Source organism: Silurus meridionalis, chromosome 15, assembly GCF_014805685.1.
Source record: "Silurus meridionalis isolate SWU-2019-XX chromosome 15, ASM1480568v1, whole genome shotgun sequence".
NCBI lineage: Eukaryota > Metazoa > Chordata > Actinopteri > Siluriformes > Siluridae > Silurus > Silurus meridionalis.
In genome coordinates this window covers 12,376,786-12,396,325 of record NC_060898.1, presented here as the reverse complement: position 1 = coordinate 12,396,325, position 19,540 = coordinate 12,376,786, and the positions used below count along the sequence as shown (strand labels likewise).

The 19,540-nt window shown below is 39.7% G+C and overlaps 1 protein-coding gene across 1 annotated transcript in view; it reads right to left on the bottom strand.

The window, feature by feature from the left end:
• mfhas1 (multifunctional ROCO family signaling regulator 1) overlaps window positions 1–18,037 on the bottom strand; it is a 31,040-nt gene extending 13,003 nt beyond the window's left edge. The window contains exon 1 of the mRNA XM_046867849.1: window positions 14,785–18,037. Coding sequence (XP_046723805.1) covers window positions 14,785–17,632 — 2,848 coding nt within the window. The 5' untranslated portion in view covers window positions 17,633–18,037. The remainder of the gene's footprint in view (window positions 1–14,784) is intronic.
• Window positions 18,038–19,540: the final 1,503 nt, after the last annotated feature.

Below are 19,540 nucleotides of genomic sequence, written 5' to 3'. Positions count from 1 at the left end.
GCTTCTGAACAAATTGGGATATGCAAAGAAAGGAAATTCACTGTAATGTATATGTGATAAATAAAGGCTAATTTATTCTGTTCTAATTGGACATCAGGAGTTTACAGAGGCTTTGTCTATGCTTAATTGATGAATATGATTAAGTAGTATACAACTAAAGGTGCAGCTCATTTTGAGACTGAAGGAGCTGGGCATTACAGCTTATAATGTAATCATTAATATGCGAGCAATGAAAGGAGTTCTTGTTCAAATAAACATTATCACAGTTTCCTCCGATGCTGTTCTACTGGTTCACGGCACATTAGGTCCTTTCTGTCACTACCTAGATCTCTCTAGCACTTTTACAAACTAGGATTTTACACTTGGGTTGTAGGTTATGAATCCTTATGTGTGAGTGTACTTTTGTGATCACTGTGTGCAACCCCTTTGAGTGTCTGCTAAAATACTAAATGTGAACCACAAGCCACAGGCAGATTTATGACAGCTGTACAGGAGGAGAAAGGTCATGACTGGGGCAAACTTGGAAACTCCTAACAGGGGAATGGAGCACGTACAGCACAGAGTAGGATATACAGAATTAGCAGTCTGCTCAAATGACTCCCAACATTCAAAAAAAGTACAGACATTATGAGCAGCAACAGACAGGCAGAGTGGAAGTCACTTAGTGTGAATAAGTAACTTATCTATCATGCTTTAATTAAATGAGGCATGGCTCCTTCGACACACTAAAAGATATTCAGACTCACGGAAGGTGAAACATGGTGCACTTCAATATTCATTCATGTGTGCAGTGAGCTAAAGGGAAATTCATCAAACAAAGAGATGCTGAAATGAGATAAAGGATACACGGATATTTACTTCCTCAGGATTGTTTATGTCCCTTAAAGCTAATATGGAGAATATCAAAATGCTTTCCAATTCCAAATAATTGTTGGAAATACCGGATTGCTACAGGTTCACATTGCGCATAAAATGAAGCTGAACATCAAATGCTAGGGAATCCATATCGTGGCTATAACCCAATGACCAGGAAGTGGCCGTGATTTCGCTCATGCACAAAACAGCGTGCCCCATATCGAATTTCCTGTACGGGGTGACTAGCCATAGTGATACTGTGCTAACTCTAGTTTCTTTGTTTGTTTGTTTTTTTTAAACTCTGGCATTGTTGTGTCCACGGCTTGCTCATCATGGACAAATGCACACCATTCACCTTGACTGTTGATTTCTGTAAAGCTGCTTTGAGACAATGTTTGTTGTGAAAAGCGCTATAGAAATAAAATGATTATAGAATAAAATAAAATAATAAAATGATTATAATTTATTTTTTTCTTAAATGCGTTTAAAATGAGAGGCGGACAATAAACAAACTTGCGGTCCACCACTTAATACGTTCCTGAGGGAACCTGGATTTCTTTACGTAAAGATTATTGCATTCGTGCGAATCAAACCCAAAGCCCTGTACCAAACAACTTCAGTACGAATGCTAATTACTGTTAGTAGTTTATGCCTAATTTGCTTTACATAACTTTCTGCAACATTAAGTGTACGAATAAATGGACAAAAATTGTGATACGTGGTTTAAGTGAACAATGAATTGAATGGTAACAGTGTGGTATGGTAACAGTAACTGTACTTCATCACACCATACCATTATTGATTATTTTCCCTTAATACCCCTAAAAGTGTTTCATTCCTTAATTCAAATATGCCCCCTATTCCAAAATCTAAATAGTATACAGTGAGAACGGCCTCGTGATAATAATGGAAGCCTTATGTATTAGTTATGAACAGTGCAGGCTTGTGACTACAATAAATTTCTCTTTCCTTCGAAAACAAGTCAAATTGAAAAAGCCTGTGTGGGGGTGACGCTCCAAGAGATAAAAAAAAAAAAAGAACGGGGGGGACTACTATCACATTTCTACCAAACAATGACATTTTCATGATACTTTATACTTTATCTGCCTCTTTCAACCCAACTACCTGCATGTCTCCCCTCACCACATCCATAAACCTCCTCCTTGGTCTTCCTCTTTTCCTCCTTCCTGGTGGCTCCATCCTCAGCATTCTCCTACCCATATACCCCATGTCCCTACTCTGCACATGTTCCAAACCATCTCAATCTCTCCTCCCTCACCTTGTCACCAAAACGTCCTACGTGCACTGTCCCTCTTATATCATTTCTTGTCCATCCTGTCCATCCTCTTTACTCCCAACAAAAACCTCAACATCTTCAGCTCTGCTACCTCCAGCTCCACCTTCTGTCTTTTACTCAATGCCACTGTCTCTAAACCATACAACATCGCAGGTCTCACCACAGTCCTATAAACTTTCCCTTTCATTCTTGCAGATACTCTTCTATCACAAATCACTCCTGCCACTCTTCTCCACCCACTCCACCCTGCCTGCACTCTTTTCTTCACTTCTCTAACACACTCTCCATTACTCTGCACTGTTGACCCCAGGTACCTGAACTCCTCCACCTTCTCCACCTCTTTTTCCTGCAACCGCACCACTCCACTGCCCTCCCTCTCATTCACACACATGTACTCTGTCTTACTCCTACTGACTTTCATTCCCCTTCTCTCCAGCGCATACCTCCACCTCTCTAGGCTCTTCCCAACCTGCTCCCTACTCTCACCACAAATCACAATATCATCTGCAAACATCATAGTCCACGGAGACTCCTGTCTGAGTCCATCACCACTGCAAACAGGAAAGGGCTCAGAGCCAATCCATGATGCACCCAACCTTCACCCTGAACCAGTTTGTCGTTCCTACTGCACACTTTACTGCTGCCACACTGTCCTCATACATGTCCTGCACCACCCTCACATACATCTCTGACACACCTGACTTCCTCATACAATACCACAACTCCTCTCTTGGCACCGTGTTGTACGCTTTCTCTAAATCTACAAAAACACAATGCAACTCCTTCTGTCCTTCTCTATACTTCTCCATCAACATTGTCAAAGCAAATAAGGCATCTGTGGTGCTCTTCCTCGGCATGATACCATACTGCTGCTCACAGATGGTCACCCTTTCTCTCAGCCTGGCTTCCACTACTCTTTCCCATAACTTAATGGTGTTACTGATCAACTTTATTCCCATGTAGTTACTGCAGGTCTGCACATCTCCCTTATTCTTAAAGATCAGTACCAGCAAACTCCTTCTCCATTCCTCAGGCGTCTTCTCACCTTCCAAAATGCTGTTAAACAATCTTGCTAAAAACTCTACTGCCATCTCTCCTAAACATCTCCACACTTCTACTGGTATGTCATCTGGCTCAACCGACTTTCCACTCTTCATCCTCTTAATTGCTGCCCTCACTTCCTCCTTACTAATCCCATCCACTTTCTGCTTCACCATTTCCACATCATCCAACCTTCTCTCTCTCTCATTTTCCTCGTTCATCAGCTGCTCAAAATACTCCCTCCATCTTCTCAACACACTCGCCTCACTAGTCAACACATTTCCATCTCCATCCTTTATTGCGCTAACTTGCAGCACATCCTTTCCAACTTTGTCCCTCTGCTTGGCCAATCGGTATAAATACTTTTCAGCTACTCATATGCTTTTTCCTTTGCTTTATCCACATCCCTCTTCACCTTCTGCCGCATCTCCTTGTACTCCTGCCTAATTTTCTCATCACTCTGTCGATCCCAATTCTGTTTCGCCCAAACTCTTTCTCCTTATGCTCTCCTGCACTTCCTCATTCCACCACCACGTCTCTTTGTCTGTCTTTCTATTTCCAGATGTCACACCAAATACCTTTCTAACTGTCTCCTTTATCACTTCTGCAGTAGTTGCCCAATCATCCCACACCTCTTCACCACCACCGAGCGCCTGCCTGACCTCTACCCTGAATCTCACATTCATTATTATTGTAACATAACATTTGTATTCGTTTGTTTGTTACAACAAACATTTAATTGTGTTTTATAACAATTATATTTTTTCCTGATTATTTACACATTAAAGCATTTTATAATGAATTCTTATCCCTCCATGACTCCAGTGGCATCTAAATAAATCCTTACAAACCATTGATTACTTTTTATGCACTTTAATGCCATTTTTAAACAATTTACAAAAATTGCTCATCCACACTAGTATCTGAGATTCTTTTACTTCGCCTGCAAAAACACTTAAGAATCTTTGGCCTGGGCCATTTTCAAAAACACGTTTAGTTTGTCTTTTTGTGGTGAACATTGTTTCACGTGAAATAATGCAAGGTGACATTTTTACAACTTGACAATATTTAAAACTGTTAAACCAGTTAAAATCACAACCAGCTACTTGTTGGTTTTGAGCTGAATGAGTCATATGACTGCATTCCATGACACAAACTGTCATTGAGTATCTTTTCGAAAAGCTCTATTTTCACTAGTCAAAAACACCAGCTCGGTGTAAATGTAAAAAAATAAAAAAAAAATAAAAAAATAAAAGAGGAGAGAAATATAAAGAATTTTTAAATGTATTTTTCGAATTAATGTGGACGTAGCCTGGCACTGCTTTCTCATCTTGACTCCCTTCCAGGCTACTTTCTGCAAAAGCATTATGCAACATAATGCAAATAAAAGCAGTTAAGGTCAGGGTTTTTGTGCACATCCTCAAAAAAAAAAAAGAAAAAAAAACATTTCAAGGCATAAAGGAAACCAAATATCATCTGAATAAGCTCTCAGCACTTCACGGTTAGGACATGTTTACTGCACGGAAGCAGGGATGAAAATAATATCGCTTAAATTGAGTCACTCGATATCGCTTTCATTTCCCAGTTTGAAGGTTCGCCAGGAAAGAAGTCAGACATCTTACTAGATCTAATATCATGGAAACACCCAAAGAGTTTCCTGTTCCACTCACTTTCCTGCATACAGCAATGTGACAATTTTAGAATACAGTATCGTGTTATTTCTCAATTTAATTGCACAATAGAGACCTACCCACTGAAATATAAGCTACATAAAACCTGGATGTTGTTGTACACTTTGCTGGCCATCAATTATTGAGAGGAAGGACTTATTTCGAGCACCATGAAGTTAAGATCCTTATAAAACATTGGATTGGGAAAAAAAAATCAACATATCTGAATTGAACATATAGGGTTGTCACAATCAGCAATGTAGGTTCTCAATGTTTTAAATAGGGAAAGTTCTTTATGTAAAGAGACGAAATCAGTGGGTTCTCAAGCGTTGTCCAGTCAGTATATGAAAAATCATAAGTCTAAATCTGAGGTTGCCAGATGTTTGATTAGAAGCAAGATTGTCAACTGCGTTTAGACAACCACATTTAAATTAAACTGTATTGAGTTACATAAATTGGTAAAAAAAAATTATATATATTAACTAAAACGACTTTATTTCTTTGCTCTCAAATGTAATATGATCTAATTAAAAAAAAAAAGATAATGGCTCCTCATCCTTATTTATTTTGAATAAAGAAATTAATGACTGTGGATGTTCTGCCATGTCAAACTGACAATTCCCTCTTCCTGTATAAATAAGCGGCTGTTTAGTGACTAAATATACCACACCCTATCTCGCTTCAGCTTGAAGTATTACACTGTAAATTTGCGGATCAGGACTGTGCATTGTTGCTCATTTATCAAATTGGATAAGAACACATTAATCTGTGAATCGCATTTACACAGGAAACGTGGTATTAATTGTCCAGTTAGAACAATGTTAGAATCCTATATTCGCTCAATTTTATGTAAATTTTAGTTAAGGAGACTCACTAACATGAACCTTAATTGATTGTATAACTGATGAGTGCTGCCGTTTTGTATAGATTCCACTGTATGGAACTGAATCCAGCTTGTTTATTTCAATTACAGACAAATTTAAGTACCATTATGCAAAACTTCACATTAATTACTTTTGATATAAACTTGAAAGAAAGTGATACAAAACACAGAAACAATGTAGTAAGACAAATGGGTTTTGCGATCACTCTTGTCTGAGTTGTGTGACACCATAAAAGAAAGAAGCAGTTGTTTGCGTCAGTGTTTGCAGTGGCTGTCTGTCAGGATGTTGAAATCGACTTTACTCTTTATCTTCCACGGCAACCTGAACACCCTGGAATCCGCTCAATAACACGCACACACAAGCCCAAAATAAGAAACTGAAGAACCACTGCCCAGAAATATCCCAGTGCTTCCTCTGTGTAGGATCAAGTCCTGTTTTGGCTTTCATGATCATGTTTGCCTTTGCTTTGAGGTGACAATCAATGTGTTTCCACTGAGGCTGGATAACGATCAGCAAACCAGAAGAAAAGCTTCGCTGGCCTGAGGAGCTGCTACAGTCATGAAGACTGACATTTCATGCCTTTTCCCAAACATATTTCCCAGGAAAGGCATTGGGAGGCAGAGGTGGGAAATAATGAAGTACAAATACTTCGTTACTGTACTTAGGTCGATTTTTCTGGTATCAGTTCTTTATTAGATTATTTTTTACTTTCACTCATTACATTTTTTACACAAATATCTGTACTTTCTACTTCTTACATTTTCAAACCAGGCTCATTACTTTAGTTTGAATCTATTTGTTGACATTTTTTCTTCTCATTACCTACGGTTTTCAGCCCTTCAACCTATTTCTTGTCATTGTGCAGCTTTTTCAATCTACCACTGGTGTATCATTTCCTGGTTCTCACACACAAAAGGAGTTAGATTACGAAGCTTACAATGAGCAGGGCAGAAGGCAACAAGATGTATGTCTAATGTGGATGAGACAGAGGGAGTCAGTGATGTAAACCTGACTGAGAACAAAGACATTCCTGATCACCTGATCATCATCATCTTTTCTCTGTTTTTGTTCTATATGGTGGATGTTCAGCCTGAATACATTTAATAAGCAACAAAATGAGTAATTCTCTTGTATTAATATATTAATATGAAGTAGGTAATATACCAGCATGAAACAGGTAGTAGTAATGGCTACTTTTTACTTAAGTGCATGTCAAAGTTCATATTTACTTTAACTTGGGTGAAAAAGTGTAGTCAGAACTTTTAAAACTTGAGTGAAGGAGGTGTGTACATTTGCCATCTCTCTTGTTTGGGGTGGCAAAAAAATCATAACGAAATACTAGAAATTCACACATAGCACACAAAACTGGAGAATGTGCAGTGAGCTATATTTTAATTATTGTTTTCATTCAATGTTGGTAATAAAATATTTAATAGAATTTGATACATACTCAGTTTCAGTAAGAGTACAAAATGCTGGCAGCAGGGAAACACTAGGTATAATGGAGGAATATACCCAGAATGGGGCACAAATCCAAATCTAAACTAATGTTCACATCTAGGGAGAATGTAATGTTACCATTCCATGAAAGGATAAGCTTTTGGAATGTGTGAGGAATCCAGAGAACATGGAAGAAACCCAATATATGCACATGGGGAAATATGTGATACTCTTGACAGCTTCAAGAATCAGAGTTTTTGGGAAATGAGAGCTCAGTGATAAAGATGTTAGACTTCTAATCAGAAGGTCATGAGTTTAAATCCCACTGCAAAGCTCCTACAGCTGGGCCCTTTTTCTCTTGCCCACCCAACCCAAACAACAGTTGTAATAACTGAGATAACGGTAAGCAGCTCTAGATAAGAGCATCTACCAAATGCCGTAAATGTATGTAAATGTTAGAGCTGTGTCAGGAGACCCAGCTCTCAAATTGTTATTGGATCAGATGTTGTCCAGAACATTCAAATGACTACAAGAATACTTAATACTCAATAGCTGGCTTAATAGAAACATATAAATATAGGAACTATCACTTGCAGCTACACGGTTATATGAGAATCACAATCTCTAGATCAAATCATTAGCACAGCAAATCAATCTTTTATAAGACATATCAGCATGATTTTTAGCATTGGGACATGTAGCTGCCGGCTCTGCCACACCCTTAGTCACGAAAAAGCAGTTACACCTGAGAGACATTTCTCAGAACCTGTGTAACCATTTGACTTAATTACTTACACATTGTGTTCACATGGCTTCGAGGTACTAGGCAGGTACTTTTTTCTATCCAAGGAAATGAATAATAATGAACAGTGAATGATTTCTGCCAACTTATCACTGTTCCAAATGCTCATTAGAAGTTAGCTCTAGTTCTGCAATAAAACAGTTGCTTTTTTTAATTACACCATGGGATGTAGACCAGGATGGGATCATAAAATTGCAATGTATGTTTGGACCGAATAGAAAATTATAACAGTGTCTTCTTACTTTGCTGCTTTTCTACACTGTAATGAAAAGAAAATGTCTGTTTGACTGTTGCTTATATGCAATTACATAAATTCTATGTCCCGTTTACACTCGCACTAATCCCCTTAAATCCACTAACCGGATTACAAGGGGCATGTCTCTCAGAAGAAATCAGCGAAGCCCATAGACAACCTCACGCACACAAAAAGAACTGTCAGGGCCTTTTAGCAACGCAGCACAAGCCATCAGGAAATGTATTGCACTTTTACTAAACATCTAAGCTCTGAGAAATTTGTTTCTATAGTTTTTGGAAATATATCTTGAAATGTATGGAAACAAATCCTGATATTATAAAATCTAACTTTTATACAAAAGGTACATATTTGTGTTGTAGCCTCTGAAGCATTGTTTTGACATAATCTACTACATAGTAAAGTTCTAGCATTCAAAAAGCTGATTAGCCCCGATGGAAGAAATTGCATTCGGGGATTTCAATGCAACCGCAGCATCGTCGCATCAGCCATTTTGACAGCTAGTATCTAATTATAAACTAAATTGATTATAGGTTTCACTATAAGAGGTAGCTATTCAATAACTTGATCAAAGTTTGCATGCATTGTAAAAAAAAACAAAAAACAATCCCGGTTTTACACATTAACTTAAAAAATGTTTTTATACTACAGCGTTTAATTGGCTTCAACAGAAACTTTGCAAAGAGTTTAAAAAAAAAAAATTATTATTTTAAAATGGTCAAATATTTACGTTTGTTGTACAAATCGAGTCAAGGTATAAGCTCTCTATGTAGTTAAGTATTATTAATATTATTATAATTATTAAAGTATAATTAAACTAATATTTGATCTTTTTTGGCAGTTGACAAGCTTTCGTAGACCAACACTATTCTGTTGTAATATGCTAATACACATGCTTAAACACTCCTACTAATCAAAATAATAATAATAATAATAATAATAATAATAAGTAGAAAAATGTTGGTTATGTAACGCCTTTCTTTCTAAAAACATATTTGATGGTACAATTCTTGTAAAAGTAACATAAAACTATACAAAATACATACAGGAAAGATAAAGCCCTTTAAAATCTGTTTTTGTAATGTAATTGCAATGGCATCAGTCTCACTAAATCCCGTGTTAATACGGCCCACGTAGTCACGGCGCCACTGGAATGAACATAATGAATGAAAAGATTCACAGAGCTGGACATGTGCCACACAAAGTGAACATAGATACGTCTCTTCACAGATGGCTGAGCAGGCCTGATACCACTCAGAGTAACAGCAACAAACTCCTTACCATCAACAAAAGTAAGAGCTATGGTGAAAGACTTCAAATGCTGCTCTCTTCACTGTGAGCTCCACTACAACTGCCAAGCAATGAAGTGAACTGGGAATGAACATAATCTACTATAGAAACACGAACCTGTTCTTCATTCTAAAACACAAACTTCTATAATCCACCTGCAGCAGTGTATACATCTTTAGTAGTTATATCATAGGCTATAGTTCATGCAAAAATTCAATTCAATTCATTTTTATTTGTATAGCGCTTTTAACAATGAACATTGTCTCAAAGCAGCTTTACACAGATAATGTGGTGATTAAAAGTGAATATGTTCTTTATAAGTGTAAGTTTCTCCCTGATGAGTAAGCCGGTGGCGACTGTGGCAAGGAAAAACTCCCAGAGATGGCATAAGGAAGAAACCTTGAGAGGAACCAGACTCAAGAGGAAACCCATCCTCATCAGAAAACACAGACTGCACTTACTGTAGTCCCTTACCATAAAATTATACAGTTGTCAAAGGTTCACAAAAATAATGACCACCCTGCGTTGTGCTATAACTTGCTTGAAAAACTTAAGTGTAAAATCAGTTCAGGAAAACTGCCAGTCAAAGATATTGTGCTTAAAACACCACAACTACAGGCTGCAGCAATCGATTATTTTAGTGATCGGATATTCTATATACCGATTATTCAATCGATTGATCGGATTAAAAGTACTTCTTTATTAAAGAGGCAAGAGAAAATAAGACGGGTCTCTTAAAATGATCAAGTAATTTGTTGTTTTATAAATAATTAACATTTTTATTGATGAAATTGCATACAAGAATATCCGTGAAAACTAAACCCATTTAGTGCATTTCATTGCCATATTGCAGCAAAATACAAATAAATAAATCTAAATATCTGATCGATAAAAATATAAAAATCTATTTCAAATTACTTTAAAAACAATAACCGCATTGCACAGTGTTTTCCTTATCTTTTAGTTTGGAATCATCACAAACTTTGTCAATTTCTTTGGCCTGAATCTTTTCCTCGCCCCTGTTTTCTCTACGTTCCTCCATTTTTCGCCCGGCATTATCTTCTGTGTTACCTGTCCACAGCGGTGAAGAGTTTAGCGGGTGGTGCATCATCGGTAATAACGGTCCGTGAGTTAACACAGTGCTCCGTGTCTAGTTAAATGGAGTAAAATAGAAAATCGTTTGCCTCGATGCTTTTTTGTATTCGAATGACTCGAGGAATTGTTTCAGCCCTAATCACAACTATAATCACAACAGCAATTTGTTAATATGTGGTTAGGCAGTGAAGACGTATCATGTACTCACTATAACATTCAAAACATTGCGTTTTATAGTACAAAAAATAATAAAACCTGAAGTTTATTATTTTTTATAGCAGTATGAGTGTTTTTTTTTTCCTCCTACACCTCAGCAATTTAACAAAGATGACAATTTGTTATTAATGAATAAGAGATTATACTAATTATCCATTTGTAGTTCCAGGCATTGCTTTTTGAAACATCCATAAAACAAATCCACTTTTCTCTTTTGTTACAGATTTTAAGACACATTTACCCACCCTTTTCTTTATCTGCCCAAGTGTATAAACTTCTCCTTACAGAAAACTCCACACTATTAACAACTGGTATCCAATGTTCACATGAATGAACCAATACAAAAAAAAGAATGAACACTGAACATCTGTATAAACCTGTGATTTTCAAAACAGCAAAACACCACATCACAAATACCCAATCTGCTGAAAGTCACTCTGGTGGGAAATAGATCATGTTGGCTGACCCAGTATCTGAGTTCAGGCCTGCTTTTACATATCGTCAGGGCTCTGAGACCCATCTCTAATTTCTTACACATCTCCAGCCAAGAAACAGGAGGTAACAAGTTGAGTGTCCAACTTGGCTCCAACACAAAGAAGTCTTTCCTGCACTCAATCTCATCTTCCTGACCCTACATGCTTACATTGGCGGAGCTAAAATACCAATGAGGGACTGCTGCTATGATGACTATAAGCGAACAGGAAAAAGTATTCGCTTTTAACGAAAAGCTGGAAAGCCAACTGGAGAAATGTCTTGAAACAAAGAGTCCCACGAACAGGTTACATATTCGAACTACACTCTATGGACAAAAGTATTGGGACACCTGACTTTTCCAGCCCTATGTGGCTTTCCAAACTGTTACCACAAAGTTAAAAACACACAAGTGTATAGGAAGTTTTTAAATACGGTAGCAATAAATCTGCCCTTCTATTTTAACTTGAAGACCCAAACCTGTTCCAGCATGACAAAGCAAGCTCCATGACGATATGCTTTACAGGGGTTGGAGTGGAAGATCTTGAGTGGCCTGCTATAGAGCTCTGAACTCAACCCCATTGAACACCTTTGGAATGAATGGTAACGCTGACTGCATCCCAGGCCTCCTCACCTCACCTACCTCAGTACTTCACTAATGCCTTAGATTAAGCATCTACATTTAGAACAACATCTTTCCAGACTAGTGGAGGTTATTATAACAGCAAATGTGTAATGGTATGTCCAGAAATCACATATAAATGGTCAGGAGTCCCAAAGTGTTTGCAGTTAACAGTTTATTAAACTGCAGCACAAACGTATGAATTATTTTTGGCCACAAAGTTTACTACAACTAAATTTATAATACACAATCTTCTTCTTTCAGCTTCTCCAATTAGGGGTGACAGCGGATCATCCGTCTCCATATTACTCTGTCCTCTACATAAGTCTCTTTCACCCCAACTACCTGAATGTCTTCCCTCACCAGATCCATAAACCTCCTCATTGATCTTCCTCTTTTCCTCCTTTCTGGTGGCTCCATCCTCAGCATTCTTCTACTGATATACCCCATGTCCCTCCTCTGCACAAGTCCAAACCATCTCAATCGCGCCTCCCTCACTTTGTCTCCAAAACCACCTACATGTGCTGTCCTTCTAATTAACTCATTTCTAATCCTGTCCATCCTCGTCACTCCCAACGAAAACCTCAACATCTTCAGCTCTGCTACCTCCAGCTCCACCTCCTGTCTTTTACTCAATGACACTGTCTCTAAACACAAATCACTCTTTCCACTCTTCTCCACCCTGCCTGCACTCTTTTCTTCACTTCTCTAACACACTCTCCATTACTTTGTGGATCAGGTGAGAAAGCCGTGGTTCTGTGTTTCCTCTGTGTTTAGTCTACCAGGACTGAGCAGCTCTAGGACAGAATCAACATGCATGTGTGCCAAAAACATCATTCCCTAATATGGCGCAATCGGGAAAAAAATGCAAGGCTAAAAAGATCTTCAAATCTAAGAAAGTTGAAAAAGAAAAAAAATTGAAGAAAAAAAAAAGTGACCAATAAACAGTATTTAATAAAAATAATTATTACATGGGAATATTACATGAACATTGACACTCACTTTTAATGATAAGTAGCTATGCTTTTGAAATCAAAGTTTCTTCCTTATGCTTTTTATAACCTTTCGGGTCATTTGTATAGTAGCAGGGATACCATACGCACAGTACAAAATACCTGCGTTAACAATTATATGGACGTCAAACTTAAAACACAGCATTCATGTGGGAAATCTTAAAGGGCTCAACAATAAGTGATTCAAGCCGTATAAAAGATGACCTGACTGATATAAAATTCTTATGAAACCCCTTAAAAGTTATATCTTCAGCCAGAATAAACAAGAATCCAGCTCCGCATATGAATATATCTGCTGTAAAACTGGAACTGCAACCCTAACAGTGACATGAGCAATGAGCATAGCTGTGGGAACTTTATCATTACTGTCACTTCTGTCAGTTAGGTGTCACTTCTGTTCTCCTTTGAATTTTCCACCTATATTTGTTTTCCACACAGCATGAGCATCAGCTTAAAGAAGCATGAACACATGCAATGCTGTCCCCTCGCCGATTTCGAGTCGTCTCATTTAGAAGGGTTTACAATTTACTATGATGTGGGGGAGCCGCATCGTTACAACGTTATAACATTACAGGACCGAGTGGTTCGAGAGTCTTAGACCACTGGTGAAAATTTTGACAACTTGAATGGCAAGTAGAAGCTTTCACATGAATTTCGACATTTGTGCAAAAAAGTACAATCCCTTTTAAGATCGAATCAGTCCGAGTCTCGTCTGAACACGTCCTTCGATAGAAGAGATTAGAAAGTAGTATGTTGAACATTTACTTTTTGTTTTAAACCTTTTATTTATTTCTAATTCGAAATCAATTCCACTTTGGGACACCACCGTTTATTTTAAAAAGGTCCATAACCCGTGTTTAGTTGTGTTTATTCACGAAAACATGGTGGATGATGAAAGGGTGGTGGAAGAACAGGCATACGAAAAAAACAACAACCATTTCAGCAGCCACAAAAACCACAACAACGTTTACTCAGTTCTCTGTAAACTTGCCAATTTCCTGGCCATGGAGCTGTTGTGAACAATTTCTGGTTGTACGTTTTTTTTTTCGAGCAGACTCACCAGTGTATTACACTACATCATGCTCTCGATTCAATCTGATCTTTAGCCCGTAGCATTTTAAGGAATCGTAGTTTTGTTTCACAAATTTGAGAGGCGTGTCAAATAGAGCGCTCCGCAAAGAACAGTAGGAAGCGATTGGAATGGCTATAACCACAGACGTGAACTAATCCGCTGCTTGATCTGGGCAACCATAAACTAGGATTAAGAAAAATATGACAGGAGTGCGATATGAAGTGCATTTTACCTCACAGTTCATCTGCATTGCTGTCATGTGACATGCGCTCTTTGTTTCGGTCCGAATGCTATGCTAAAAATCTTGGTATCAGAAAGGCTGCCAAATTCTCATTTTATTTACACCATAACTGGTTACCATAGATATTTACAGTTCAACAGAGCAGAGCCAATTCATTTCTGTTTTTACGAGGTGGGGTTGGAAACCCACCCAACATCCCTGCTCTGTCACTAGCACTCATCTCAGGGGCTTTTGTGTAGGCTCCGTCATCTCAGTGCCGTCCTCTCTGTGACAATACATCCTCTCAGTGTGCACAAATAACATTCGAGACATCTAAATTGGTTTAAAAGTAAAGTTCAATATTTCAAATCTGATTAGGCTTTTATGCTAGTTTAGTGCTTCTCCGGTAGCTAATCGAATTTTGTTTGCCAGTTCTATGGCTTATTGGAATTTAAGAGATTAGTCATTGCTTACTCAATGTCCATGCAGAGGAATCATATTACTGAGTGACCACAAAGCAAATAAGCCAAATTGTCCACTCACCTGGAAAGGAATGTGGGTTGGGTGACCCTCGCTTCAGGCACTTGGAACACAGTATATGTACAGAATAATGGAGACCAGGCCATTCCTGCAGAAGAACATTTAGCTCCTCTACCAGTGGAGTAATCGCTTGCCAAGCCGTCCAGATATTTGGCAAAGACGCGTGACTAGAAATGGCGAGGGTCTCCGGGTGCAGTCTGGTTCGAGACTGCCGGTAGTTCACCATCACAGGCACTTTACCCCGGTAGGCAAAGATGTAATCCTTACCATCGCTACGTTGCACCACGTGGCTATTGATTTGCACGCTGAACCGTGCAAAAAGTCCAGGGGGGATAAGAAATGGAAAACTATACTCAATCTTCAACTGTTCCAACGAGAAAAACTGCCCAGCGACCGATGAGCCACCATTGTGCCAGGGTTCAGTGTTGGGCTCCTCACTGCTGACCAGGCTGGGGAATTTGTAAACCACAGGAGCTCCGTTTAGTGGTTTGCTCCTAGGTTTGTTCATGCAGTAGCAAACTCCCATCTTTTCAAGCAGCTCCATAATAAGGTGCAAATCCTGATGCGTCTGCACAAGAGGTTTGAGGAGCTGGCGGATGACGTTGGTGGGCAGCAGACCGTGCAGCAGGAAACTTTCCACGTGATGCTGGATTTGGGACGGAGTAACGTTCTCTTCAGTGTCACTTTCAGCCTGTAATTTCTCCAGCATGGCGGTAAGGTCCTTCTGAAAGAAAACGTTCAAGATGGCAATGAACCGTGGCAGGTTGTGGAAGACAAATTCTTTAAGTGTTACGCTGTCCTCGAAATACAGCAGTTTTCCACTCTCGTGTAAATAGGACAGTGCACTTTGCAGACGGTCTTCCGTCAGTCCTGCTTGCAAGCCCAGGCGAGCAGAGTCCCACCATGACAGCCACAGGTCTTGCGGCTTAAAATGGAGCTCCTCGAGCATCTGCCACGACTTCGGCAGTACTCTGTGAAGGTTGGGGAAGATCTCGCGGTGATCAGCGACAGACATGAGCTTCTCCTTTAAGCGCTGGATATTTTGCATCGTGACACAGCTGGCACAAAACACCGGGGACAGGATCTGCAGTCGATTGTTTAGCATGTACTGCAGCTGGGCTTTTTTCCGTCTCAAGTTCCTGTCGGAGACGCCGTAAAAAAGCACGTGCGGACTTGACGCCCTGACATCGTAGTCCAGCTCCGATGCTTCGTCAACCTGCTTAGCAAATGTTCGCAGACCCTCTGTGTCTCTCTTTTCCTGCAGAGAGATCTGCCGGTGGATATCCAAGCATTTTTCCTCCAGTTCCGCCTCAGTACAGAGGTCCATGTGCGTTCCTACAACACAAACCACTGCATGAGGAACCTTGGCACTGAGCAGGTGAAGAAAATACCCTACGCTGGAGTAGAAAGTCTTACACGTGTACAACTTTAAGTTCACTACCACTACGTACAGAGCGCCTGGCGAGAGGAAAAAAGGTTTGATGAGCTCATAATTCTGCTTCCCTGATAAGTCATACACGATGAATGTAAGACTACGGTGAGCGTCTGCTACCCAGTTCGTCACATCGATGCCTCTACCACCAGTTATTGTCTTGGCGTCTAACGGTTTGTTTACAATGCACTGCCTGAGCTTAGTTTTCCCTGCGTTTGTCTGGCCCATCAAAACTAGTTTGAGTCTTGGTTTCACAGCAGTCTGGGCATGGGCGAGCTCCTTCTGATAGGCAGCGATATATGGGATGCCCTTCATGCACACCTCATAGGGAGGTTGTATCAGAGGATTGTCCTTAACTTTCCAAATATTAACTTTGGCAAGTTTTCCGAAATTGTCTGGCAGGATGGCAATTTGGTTACCCTGTAAAACCAGCTCCTCCAGTTTCTCAAGCTCCACTATGGAGCCTGGGAGAAACGTTATTCTATTATTGTCCAGCCACAAATTGGCGAGGTTACACAGCCGTCCAAGTTCGTCTGGGAGGAACGACAACCTATTTCTGCTCAAATACAGCTCCTCTAAGCTCGTGATTGTGAGAATAACCTGAGGAAACTCTTCGAAGGAGTTGGACGACAGATTGAGCATTTTCAGCTTTTGCATTTTTCCGAACGAGTGTGGCAGAGCTGCGAGAGCATTGTTATCGAGCATCAAGCTCTCCAGGTTCTGCAGATCGCAGAAAGTTTCGGGTAAGGACGAAACGTGCGTGCCGCTGAGCCACAAAATCTTGAGCGACTGCAGCATCGTAATATTGCCTGGCAAACCCTCTAGTTTATTCCCTGAACAATCGAGTTCTTCCAAATCGCTGAGGGCGAGGAGCTCCGGCGGGAAATTTTGGAGCTTGTTATGATCCACGTCTAGCGTCCTGAGCTTCTTGAGCTGTGTGAAGGACCTGGGGAAATCGTGAAGATCGTTAAAGCTCACATCGACCTCCTCGAGGGCCTGCAACGTCCCAATTTGGGAAGGCAGGTATTGGATCTTGTTGTGGCTCACACAGAGCTTTTTCAGGCCCTTCAAATGCTCAATGTCCTCAGAGAAATAGTTCAGGCAGTTGTGACTGACATCCAGTTCGGTCAAGTGACTGAGCTGGAATACCGGAGAGGGCACGGAGGTGAACTTGTTCCTGCGCAGGATGAGGATGCGAAGCTTGGTCAGAGTGGAGCCCAGACCCTCGGGAAGCTCTTGGAGAGAATTATTGCCCAGGTTGAGAACTTCGATCTCCTTAATGTCGTCGGGTAAGGTGATTTTCTGGCTGTTGTTGGTGCTCAGAGTGAGCTGGCGCAGGTTGCTCCTCAGCTTTCTGGAGCGTAACGCTGCGTCTCGCCATATCCTGGCCGTCCTCAGATTAGTCTCATTCTCAGCCATTGCGTCGCTTTGCAAATCGCGGTCCAATTTTTACCCCGGCAGCATCGCGGCCCTTTTGTTCGCCCTTCTCTCTCCAGCACTCCGCACGTTCACAAGCACAGCTGTAAGATCCGCTACTCCACCTCGGGACAAAAACCGCTCAGTCGCACCCGAACGCCTCGGCGGTGTCTCCCACATCCTCTTTATCTGCGCCATCGGAGGGAAAAACACAGACAAACCTGATCTTCAAATGGTCCCAGAACCAGTCCGGCTTTCAATCCGGACTGTTCTCCCCGCAGCGCCAGCGGTTTCCCGGGTACCGCGGCATCAATCCGAATCCAACCGGAGACTAAAGCCGAATAAATAAAACGCACACTCCGGCGTGTTCGCTGCGCTCCGCTCCTCTCCCTCCTCACGTCCCCGCCCGAAATCCCCACTGCGTGCAAAACAGGGTTGCCAGATCAAAACAATCACTTCCCAATTGCGTATTTGTTTGAAAGCATGAATTTATATTTTATATGAATTCCTAATACTTTATATGCATCTAATAAAACATATGTACATCCTACCTGCATGTTTATGCATATAGCTGATCATTAATAAAAAATATTAAATAATTATACAACTTTGACTCATTTATTTATACTTGTTTGTTGCACATAACTTCTACGTTGTTTCTTTTATTTTGATTCTATAAAAAGTATATTTTATACACTTTTTTCAACTATTTACACAGTTATTACTATTTGCTCATTGTATTTATTATGAATATGTGTTATTTAACATCACACCGTAAAGCATTATTATTATTATTATTATTATTATTATTATTATTATTATTATTATACACTTCTGTGTAACTGGGTTTAATGTCAGGTGTGGAATTAGTGTGATTAAAATAAAGCGTTCAAATATACGAATCTGGCAACCGGCTGGGCAACCAGCGCAAAGCCAACAAGCGTCACGATCCCACCTTCCCGGAGTAATGTGACGTCATCGTTCATCTTACTGGAAACTTGTATTGTGTTGATTTATACTACAATGTGGATCAATGTTAGACACCGGCTAAATAAATTGTAGTTGTTGTTGTACTAAACTACAGTCAAATAATTAGAGTTTTTAAACAACAGAATCTAAACAGTTGAAAAAATCACTTAAAAAATGATAAAGAATGATAAAACTCTGGCTGAAATACAGGATCCTTTCTCCAAATGCCTTTTCTAAATTAGTGTTTACAAATATAATCCCATAAATGAAGTAATGGTGACCTTTTAAAGTTTCATATCTTTGGTTTGAAGAACATAATTAGACCTTACAAGACCTTTATTGTATGTGTGGAACTGAAATTGTACCTGCTGTACATTCCAGCTGCAGTAAAATATGTCCTGAAGGCTTACTGAAAGAGTACGTAAGCCTTTTGTTTGTTTGTTTGCTTGTTCAAAGTTCTAATATAAAATATATAAAGATAGGCCACAATGCAGAGTTAAAGAAATCTGGAGACGAAATGAAAAACCAGAGCTGAGAGTGGTTAGGAAAAACAAAATGTCATGAGGAAGAAACCCATAAGAGGAACCATAACCAAAAGGGAACACATCCTGTTCTGACTGATGCCAGATGGTGTGATTATAAATCAGTACACTATACAGGTGGTGAACAGAAGCAAGTTCTGAGTGTGAGCTGGGATGAGCAGCACAGGACCGGTCCCAGCATCAGCCCTACACCATACCGTACATAAAAGTGAGGGAAAGTAAAACAAGAAAACAATATTAACATAATCTAATACGACTAATAAAGTTTTCTCTGCTTCTGAATTTTAGATGATTTTAGCTCTAAACTGCATTCTAACCAATTCTCAGCTCTCTTCCAGATGTTCTGTAATGTTTCAGTGCAGCAGGCTCCCTCTGCTGGCCAAGAGTAGACCTGTTTAAA